Source organism: Etheostoma cragini, chromosome 12 (genome assembly GCF_013103735.1).
Source record: "Etheostoma cragini isolate CJK2018 chromosome 12, CSU_Ecrag_1.0, whole genome shotgun sequence".
In the NCBI taxonomy this organism is placed as follows: domain Eukaryota; kingdom Metazoa; phylum Chordata; class Actinopteri; order Perciformes; family Percidae; genus Etheostoma; species Etheostoma cragini.
In genome coordinates, this window is record NC_048418.1 from 4,829,141 (window position 1) to 4,839,507 (window position 10,367).

The following is a 10,367-nucleotide window of genomic DNA, read 5'->3' on the forward strand; positions in this document are numbered from 1 at the left end:
ACAGATCAAGTATTAAAGCTTCATTGTTAGCTGAGCTAACTAAATCACATCAAATGTTCTCAAAGCACTCCCATCTTTCATCTATTTCCACTTGTACAATAAACAGTAATGCAGCCGAAATAAGACTGTCTACTGAAAAATAAAAGTTTTTTTAAGGTTCAAAGCAGTGTCGACATACTTAGAGATAACAAGACTAAACTACCAAAACCATGATGTCTGTGATGTACCGGATCATTTTTCTATTAATGTGTTTCTTCCGCTCTTGTGTGTGTTGCGCCTCAAGCTGTGTCTCAGTAAGCCCACAGGAAAAGTTGATATGGCGTCGTCATGTGTTGTTGGAATTTTAGCAAGGGTCAATGTCTTATAAAGACATGCTTTTAATGAATCAGACCTGCACAGGAGCTGAAATGTTTGCTACAATACATACATGCTGCTCGGTATAGGATACCACACTGGCTTTATACTGGGGAAAAAACATGGATTCTTAGCTTCTATTTAAAATATTTTACAGACTGACTGAAATAAAGGACATAATGCAGAGACAGCTTTGGTTTTGACAGGCCAAATGTTGCCTTTAATGTTTTATTTTCAATTTCCCAGCTGCTGCCATACGTGCCTGACAATGTTTAGCTTTATGGCCACTCACACCACTGAACAATAAAGGGGCATCTTTAATGCCACCTTTTGTCACAGAGTCTGTCTCAGTCATGTTTTTCAGCAGTCCCTGTAAAGTAGTACTGGAACATTTGTGTATTTTGGAATTGAGATTTAATTAATGAAAAAGGCGGTAAAAGCTGGTACAAAAAAGGAATAGCTGATTGATTATCTCCTGTATTTGCATGACATTGTGTTCGTCGGGACAAGACGTTCTGTTTTTGGTGAAACCCAAGGACTCATTTACCGTCACAATTCCCTACAGGAACTGCAATTGAAAATCAGGTTTTATGCAGAACACCTAAGCTATTATTTTCCTTGCGTTCCACTGCACATTTCCAATTTTTTGACTATTTGTAGAAACAGTACTGAATTGCTACATTTCATTCATTGCCACTAAATAAATTAGTCACACCTAACAAGTGTAGAAATTAGTTTTGTTTTTGTGCAGATGATATTTTGGGAGTGATAGTTGCTTGAACCGGGTTAAACATTTGTGCAAATCATGATTCAGAATATGATGAGTATTTGTATATACATATGCAGAAAGCAGCTACATTTAACTTAAAGACAATCACTAAACATAACTGGGCTAAGGAATAAAACATATCCCATGTGAATGCTATTTGAGTCTGCAGACTATGATGGCATAGTATGTAGTATTTAAGACAATTTAGCGAGCTGAACTCAAGCTCTAATAAAAAAATTAAAATCATAACATGATTAGAATTTAAGGCAAACATATTGCTACATAAATCAGCAAACAGATCAATACAGACAAAATATTATAGGACACTACACAAATCCTAAAGTAAATGTTTGTGATTCTCTCCACTCGTCTGTTCATGCACGTTAAAACCCAGAAAATAAAGTAAAGGGCTTCACGAAGGGCCATCATTACCCAAAGCCAGAAATGACATCCTTAAATGTCTTTTTTTGTACACAACTCAAAGATTAGTTTACTGTCATAGAGGAAAATTACTCAACCCGATTATCAAAATAGTCTCCAATTAACTTAATAAGTGGCAGACTAAAGTACATCTTCCCATTCCACTCAACACAGATCTAACAGATTATACTTGCAAATAGGACAGTTATGGTTAATAGGTTGTAGAAGTGCCGCTCAGGGCACCACCAAAGTGATTAGGATATATCATCTGGGAACCATGATTGTTTGTACCAAATTTAAATCCAATGCTGGGAAGTTTTTTGAGCTGCATATAGCAATAATGTATGCTATCAGAATAATGTGAAAGCTGCTAAAGTCTAGTCTGAGAAACAGCTCTACATATATTGGCTTAGAGGCAGCGCACCCTCTGATGATGTAGTACATTAAGAAAAACTGGTAACTGATTTTGCATTGTCTGTTCAGCTCTTCAAAACATCCAACTCAAATGACTTCATTTAATTCCACGAGAATAAATGTTTACATGACAAATGTGGGGTTTTACATTAATGCCTTCTTGCCACACAGACTCAAACCACGGCTTCATGCTATATTAGCTTTAATGGAATACACTAAATTGAATCAAATGATTCAATCTATTTCTATCAGTATTACTCATTTCTGTGTGACATGTGTGAAATGGGGTTTTGACTTCCACATCTGTTCAATGTCAAAATCAGCACTGGATCATAAAACCTGTTGCTAATTATTCTCACAACTCAAGTTTCATTTTAATCCATTGCAGGTGGTACATTTTATACTTTGATGGTCAAGTATACAAACTGTCAATTTCCATCACGAATATTCTATCTTGATATCAAATCCAACCAGTAGGCCTTTGGCTACATTAAAGATTATTGCATTTAAAGCAAGAAACTTCCTTTTCCTATCTTGTAGCTGTCAGATAGTCTTGATCTTTCCGCCTTCCTGTGTCTTAATGCCTTGCATCCAGAGACTAAGTGACAGATTGAGAGCTCAGCTCTAATACCATGCCTGCTCTGTCAGACCGAGAAAGCCCATGTCTTCTCTCTTCCATTCAGGACTTACATGACAGGAGTGTAAGTCATAAGGAGCACTAGTGCCATTATAAGATCATCCTCATCCGTTAGTAAGTGGATTATGGGGCTGGAGCGCTGGCATGCTTTGATGTGTGGTTTGGTTTTATTGGCTGTATAAGAGGACACAGTCCACTTAGTCCTCACTTTGATTCCAAGTAATGCCTGACATTAAACAGATTTTTCCATTCGGTCTATATTAGCTCCCTCTTCGCATCGGCGCTAATGCAGGTTGATGGGTTTGAATTACGTTTGTCACTGAGATAGATTGGATTGAGAACCATTTGAAGTACTTGACATTTGACATCTTGTTCTAGTTTATTGAGGGATGAATGAAACAATGGCGGTATTTAACATTAACTGTACACTTTAAAAATTACATAGCGTAAATTGAGTTATCAAAATTCCTTAACCACTCTTTTTTTTAACCAAATTAGTAACAATAAGAACAAACTTAAACCTCTTCTGTAACAATACAAGCATTATATTAAAAAAATGACCCCTAAACTTAGTAAAAAATATAACTTAGTAAAACAAAAAAAGCAACTGAGTATGTTAAAGAGAAGTGATGCATGTTTAAAGAAACATTAAAGAACAACTTAACCGCTGATGTTAGCATTAACACACCAGTTCACCATTGCAAAAAGTTCATTTTAATCATGACAACCACCTCCGTGATTACTCCACGACCATTGCCACTCCAATCATCCCCACACAACCCTGACAGATCATTCCTCCGTCCCTCTCTCTTTCGCCTTGGCTGTCAAATCAACGGATGCTTTTTTTAGACATGTTTCAGTCCTTTATCTCACTTTTAATCAAAACAGATACATAGGTGGCATTGTGTTTCACTCACACATGACTGTGACCCAGCTACCGTTGGTTACATGCTTTAATCTCTCTTTAAATTACAGCTGGAAACGGGAGTTCCATATAATTGTGGTTCTATGAATTCTTTCAGGCTTTCAGGCAATTTGTTTGTGACCGAACGGCAGCAAATTAAACCAATTGGCATTGCTACGGGCGTTGTTTGTGTGTGTGTGTGTGTGTGTGTGTGTGTGTGTGTGTGTGTGTGTGTGAGTGACACGAGTGCGCTTGTTCGAAACAATGATGGACATAATAGACAGATGGTTTATCCAATCATTGTTTTTTGTTAGTTTTTGTTTTTTAGAGTGCTTGGCCTTTTTTCAAACTGTTTCCATTGACGGCTTCTCAGAAGGTTCTGTGTTAACATACTATCTGGCCCGTCAGTTTATACTATAGGGGCATAGTGCTAACTATGGATTGGTTCCAAAATCAATTGATTGTACAGATTGTTTTTCAGCATCTCTTAGCAATTTTTTTTTCACATAGGATTAGATTTTACTTTAAAGCTAGGTTAATAGTTTTTTCTTTGGTATTTTAGGTAGAACTCACCACACATATTTGACAACATTTATTGTAAATTTAATATTGCTAGCATGTAAGCAAACTATTGACAGTTTACACATCAAGCAACATGAGGAATAATTGGTAACCTCTCAACTTTGGGGCCACTATTAAGTCTAGTCTAGCTCTGTTTTGGTCCACACCAACCCTCTAGGGAAATATCTGTCTCTGTAGCTGCTTCATGGTTTCTATAAACTAACTAGCTTTCTTTCCTGCTGGAGCTACGCAGATAGATAAAGTGGGTTTATTAGAGCCTTCTTACTAAAAATAGCAGCCTTTTGCAGCTGGAAATTGGATTGATGATACTGGTGAGGCTGAACCGAACAAGCAAACAATAAGAAAATAATGAGCTGAGAGGAACTGCAGTTTTCTGAAATCCTGTGCATTTGGCCCCATGAATGACCCCTTTTACATTTCGACCTATACACAAATATTCATGAGTGCACCTTTAAGATGTGTGTTCATCAAAACGTGTTACATATGTCATGAGGCTGAGTTTCATATTGTTTTCTTATTGCATATTAGTAGATGATTGAAGACCATATAAGTGTGTACTCCCCAAATTACGTTTTTAACTGGAAAAGAGGACTGAGTACCCAGTGCCCTCATGTGAGGAGGGCCCAAAAATATTTTAGAATGAATAGCTGTGGATGCGGGAGGGGCCCATAGAAAACGCCTTTCTAGAGATCCCAAAATGTTGTGCTACGCCCCTGATTGTAGGTGACATACTATTGTATTTAGTGTGCAGTCATTGTTTTACATGAATAGGGGACTTCATCAGTGACTTTCAGATATAATGTAATCATTCTCTTTTTACCATTGTGCATGCAGATTTACTGCATAAGTGGCCCATATCATGGTGTCATTTGTTAATGTCCTTGACTATGCAGATTAGGCAAACAACTTATGGAAATAAGCCTTTTGCTTTAGCCAATTTAAATTAATATGAGCAGCTCACCCCGCTATTTTTATTCAGCTCTAGAATTCCCAAAAAGGGATGTTTTATGTAAATGACTGATTAAAATCAATCTTTCGTTTCATCGTTTTTGCTTATCTTTGCATAACTGTGCTTGTTTGACTGAACAGGCACGCTGTTTAATTCTAATATTTTTTTTCTCTCATTCTTTTGGAATCATTTTTCTCTAAACCCTTGCTTTTCTAGTATTGTTTTGGCCAGACTCTTACTTAGCATCAATTGGTAACCTCTCTCTTTCATAATGCTTTGGCCATGTATTGCTCAAATCAAATTAAAAAGAGAGAAGAAGTGTGATACAGGCAGGAAAGACAGAAACGTCTCTACACTCCTGGCTGGAGGGAGCACTTACACAAATCACTCTGTTCTAATTTTAAATAGGCATGCGATTATCCGGCTGAGTGGGAATCTTTACTAAAACAAAAATCCTTCTCCGGTGGCATATCACTGCTGTCGTTCTTTCTTTGGGCTGTCATAGGACAATTTATTACTCTTTTTGACATTTTCCAAATTGCACAATGTATCTGATTTTGATTTCAGTTTTCAGCTGGGTAGCATCATATTGGACACGAGGATGTGGTAAATTGCAAATACTGTACGTGCAACATTATGGGTCCAAATTACAATCACACTCTGTCTGGATCTCATCTTCCCTGTCATTTTCTCTCAAATATCCTGTTCAGTAACCTTAAGAAAGGCAAATAATGGCATCAGATAGGGAAATAAATAAATTTGTTCTCATTGCAATAATTCAGGGTAGAGATATGATATGATGTTCAAACCAACAGTCCCTGTCTGTCTGTCCCCTGTGTTTCCACAGACTTTGTGCTTTTGACTTGACTTGACTTTGATCTGTATCCTGCTTCTCAGCGAGATTCTCTGACACTGTCCTCGCCTTTTCCGCTTGCTCTTTGACTCTCACGCTTGCTGTCTCATTTGCTCTCCGGTTTCTGTCTGATTCTGTCTCTCTCCTCGCTGCTAACCTGTCCTCGAGGCAGCCTCAACAACCTTCATCCGAGCATCTTGTACCTGTGCTTAATCCTCATCCCCTGCAAAAACTTGTTTGGAGACTGCTGCATCACTCAACCCCACAAACTAGTTCATGAGTTATTAAAATCAAAGAGAAGATAAGTAAAATAAACATGGGGATGTGACCTGACCCAGTCATCTGGTATCACTGCTTCCTGGAGTACATGTATGAGCTGATATGGAAAGTCACAATAGTCTTCTTTCTCCCATATTTCCACATGCTGCCAGAAGAGCTTTTTTCCATTTGACCTTTTCCTTAAGCCAGAAAGACCAGCATTCTATCATACAGGCTTTAAACAAACCCCCAGATGGGACAAATTTATTTGAAAAAGAAAACAAAACCAAGCAGTGAAATTATTACTCAAACTGTCCATTGAGCCCAGATTTCAAATGGGCTTACTTGTTCAACATAGATCTTTCATTGTAGCAAAGTTTACCTAGGAAATGAGAGATTATTACTGACATTTCAGGTTCATCTTTAAATAAAGTGCTTTAGATTATCTGGCTAATGTGTTTGCTTGTTCACAGCCATTGATTGTTTGATTGTCTAATTGCTTAGATCACTGGTAGTGATAGCAGAATGAAACATCAGGAAGCTTTGTGAACCATTTTCTTAATTCCTTGAGCCCACTAGATAGCGCTGTCTATTCAAGAAATTGTTGAAAGCAGTCTGAATTGCCATTCCTTGGTCCTTTTTCATTAAAACTAGAGCACCATTTAGTGGCGACAACATGTCCAACTAATGGTTCATGAAGCCATTATTTGGAGATCCCTAGTTTTAAGTGTAATTTCCCGGAGGTGAGATAGAGGGGGGAAAAACAAAGACAAAAAAACAACTAAAAATCATGTACTTGGGACTTTTGCATGATCTCGACTTGGTCTTGCAAGACCTTGAGTTTTATTTGCGAGATCTTGACTTTGACATGGAGGGGGGAAAAATCTTTTTAAAATTGAAATAAAAAAAACATGTACTGGGACAAACAATTTTGCGAGATCTTGATTTTGTTTTGCAAGACTTCAAGTTTCACTTGCGAGATGTTAACTTTGAAATGGAGGGGAAAAAAATAAATCTTGATTTAATAACATGAGCTCTTGAGTTAATTGATTTAGTGTTGATTCCCAGTAGGCTTCATACTTTTATTTTTCTCCCTAAAAGTCTAGATCTTGAGTTTAGAGTTAGAGTACATGTTTATTTATTTGTTTCGTTTTTTATTTTTTATTCTCTCCATGTCACCTCCAGGATTTCGCAGTAATGTCCTGGGTAACGCCTTTTCTTTAAACCAAGAACGCCATATAGTGGGCTCAGAAAAAACGAAGCTTCATTTGACCAGTAATAGTCATTGGAATAATGTAAATGTGCTGTATTTATATAGCGCTTTTCCAGTCTTAACAACTGCTCAAAGCGCTTTTACATCTACAGGAAACATTCACCATTCACACACATTCATACACTGTGGCAGGGGCTGCCGTACAAGGTGCCACCTGCTCATCAGATAAACATTCACACACATTCACACTCCGATGCGCAGCACCGGGGGCAACTCGGGGTTCAGTGTCTTGCCCAAGGACACTTCGACAATGACTGCAGGGGCGGGGATCGAACCACCAACCTTCCAATTGGCAGGCAACCACTCTACCACTGAGCCACAGCCGCCCCTATCTGTGTTCCAAGATCTCTTTAAATGCTTTGATGAGTACTATTTTATAATAAGTGGTTTTGATGACCCAAAACAACAACACCATAACACCTTCATTGTAATAACGTGAAATTATCCTTACAGTTGTTTCCCATAGTGGGAAAACAGACCAAGGTTGCCATAACATTTACACTAATTATAGTTTTACTAACACCAGTTTTTTATTTTTTCAACTTGTCAAAATGGAAGAAATAAGTAGCCTAATTTACCTTGAAATCACTGTATTAAAAACTGTGGTAAATGGGGCAGGTATGCTGCAGACGATATTTTAGGTTTGGGAGACTTTGAATAAATAAAGAGAAGCATTTAATGAACTCTTGATTGATAAGAATTAGGATTAAGCAGTACCATTTAACCACATTGTAGTGTAATGCCATCCCAAACTCTGAGTGTCTGTTTATTTCCGAGTGGCATATATCTTCTGCTGAAGCTGTAAGGTTTGGGTTATGCAAAGATATTAAAAATCTTGTTGTTTTGCAGGTTCAGTTTGTTGTTCTCTGGGGAATAGGCTAAGGTGTGTGTCAATGCCCCTTCAAAAAGAGATGGTCCCTGAAAAAAAAATAAGAAATATATATACAACAAAACAAAAGAATGTCAAATGTGAGTGTAGACAGACCTACATGGCCGAGCTCTCTTTCATCTCTCCATGCACCATGTCTTGACATGGCCAGGGCGGAGAGACTGCAGGCAGTGACTGCACCTGGCCAAGAAATGTTTCAGCACATAGCCCCTATGAACACAGATTGTTCACACTTTGTTTTTTCATGAAGGATTGAACACAAAAGTGTTACCTTTTCCAGTCTATGCTCATATTGGTTTCTGGCTCAACAAACATGTATTTGTCATATATACTGTGTGTGTCTGTGTGTCTGTGTGTGTGTGTGTGTGTGTATATGTGTATGTATGTGTATTAGAGAGAGAGAGAGAGAGAGAGAGAGGACTCTCAGGAGAAAGTAAATACATATTATTCCCAAGTTGTGAGACTCTCCCTTTGTTAAAACATGTAAACCATACATTTAACAATCTGGGCTTTGACCTCAGTACTTTCAATTGAGATATGGTTAATAGCTGCTTAAATTCCACTAGGAAATCATTCAAAAGCCATGTTCTGAACTTTCCTGTACTTTGTCTCAAGGTGAAAGGGTCGCACAACAGCATGAGAGCTGCTGTCATTTAAAAACACCGTAGGTGTTACTCACTAAATTGCATCTGCAACCTTTTTCAAGTTGTGCTGTTGGCATTACGGCTTTGACTTTGATCCGTATTCGACTTGGCAAGATTCTGTGAATCTGTTCTCCCCTTTGACTCTCTCTTTCTCTCTTTGCTTTTTTTACCTCCTGTCCCCTTTTTTTCTGTCTCTGCCTCAAATGCTATCATTCTCCCTTCAGGGCGGGATGATCGCCCTTCTGCTGTCTATCCTGTGCTTGGTCCTGATCCTCTACACCCGCAGGCGCTGGTGTAAACGCCGTCGCATCCCTCAGCCCCAGAAGAGCGCCAGCGCCGAGGCGGCTAATGAGATCCACTACATCCCCTCCGTGCTGATGGGAGGCCAGGCCCGGGAGAGCTTGAGGAACTCTCGGGGTCAAGGGCCAAACTCCAGCGGTACCCTCAGCATCCGGGAGACACCGATTTTGGATGGGTATAAGCAAGGCTTTGGTGGATTTTGTGTGTGTGTGTGTGTGTGTGTGTGTATGTGTGATGAATAATATATAAATGTGGTTTGTTAATCCACATTTTACACTGGCAACAAGATGTTAGAATTGTTTAAAATTCACTAATTAGAAAGCAGCTCATATAATGCCACCTGCACACAGCACACTTATTTCTAGTCTGCACTTCTGAGGTTCTGAGGTTTAAGATTATAAAACTCCTTCCCTTATCATTACATCCACATTGCATGTCACACTTTAAAATCTTGACTGCTTCATCAAGCATGTTAGCCGCTTGTGATATTTAGTCTAATTTAGATACAATCCAAGATCATATAATGCATATTGATTTCTACCTCATCCCCAGGTATGAGTACGACATAACAGACCTGCGTCACCATCTGCAGCGGGAGTGTATGAACGGTGGCGAGGAGTTTGCCAGCCAAGTCACCCGTACCCTGGACTCCCTCCAGGGCTGTAATGACAAGAATAATATGGACCTCACACCTGGTAAGTTGATTGATGCACAAACAGCCAAACCAATATGAAAAAAAAACAAATTCTAGGTTTTATTAAATCAACTACAAGAACACTTCAAAAACACTGAGGTTAAAGGACTTTCTAAATCATCAAAACAAAGAGGACCAGTCTAAACTGGGGTCTTAAGCATCATGGGTGATGAGTCTGTAGTGTAGCAATGAAGGAGTGGGCCGCATCACTCGTTCTATCTGGGGCATCTAATGGCTAGATACATTGCCAAATAATATGGGCAGAGGCACACTTCACGGGCTCCAGTTTTTGCCTGTGTGTGTACAGCCAACATTTTGTTAAAAGATATAAAAATGTAAAAGATCTAGATGTTTTCCTTTTCACGTTTCCACCTCCGCTCATATCCTTGCAACCGTCCGTCTTTCTCGCCCCCCTTTCCTGTCTATC

General features: G+C 38.7%; 1 protein-coding gene across 5 annotated transcripts in view; it reads left to right on the forward strand.

Moving 5' to 3' along the window:
* astn1 (astrotactin 1) overlaps window positions 1-10,367 on the forward strand; it is a 330,603-nt gene that overhangs the window by 66,321 nt on the left and 253,915 nt on the right. For all 5 annotated transcript variants that reach the window (XM_034888865.1, XM_034888866.1, XM_034888867.1 and 2 more), the window contains exons 3-4: window positions 9,171-9,421; window positions 9,799-9,941. In XM_034888865.1, the coding sequence (XP_034744756.1) occupies window positions 9,171-9,421; window positions 9,799-9,941 (394 nt within the window). The remainder of the gene's footprint in view (window positions 1-9,170; window positions 9,422-9,798; window positions 9,942-10,367) is intronic.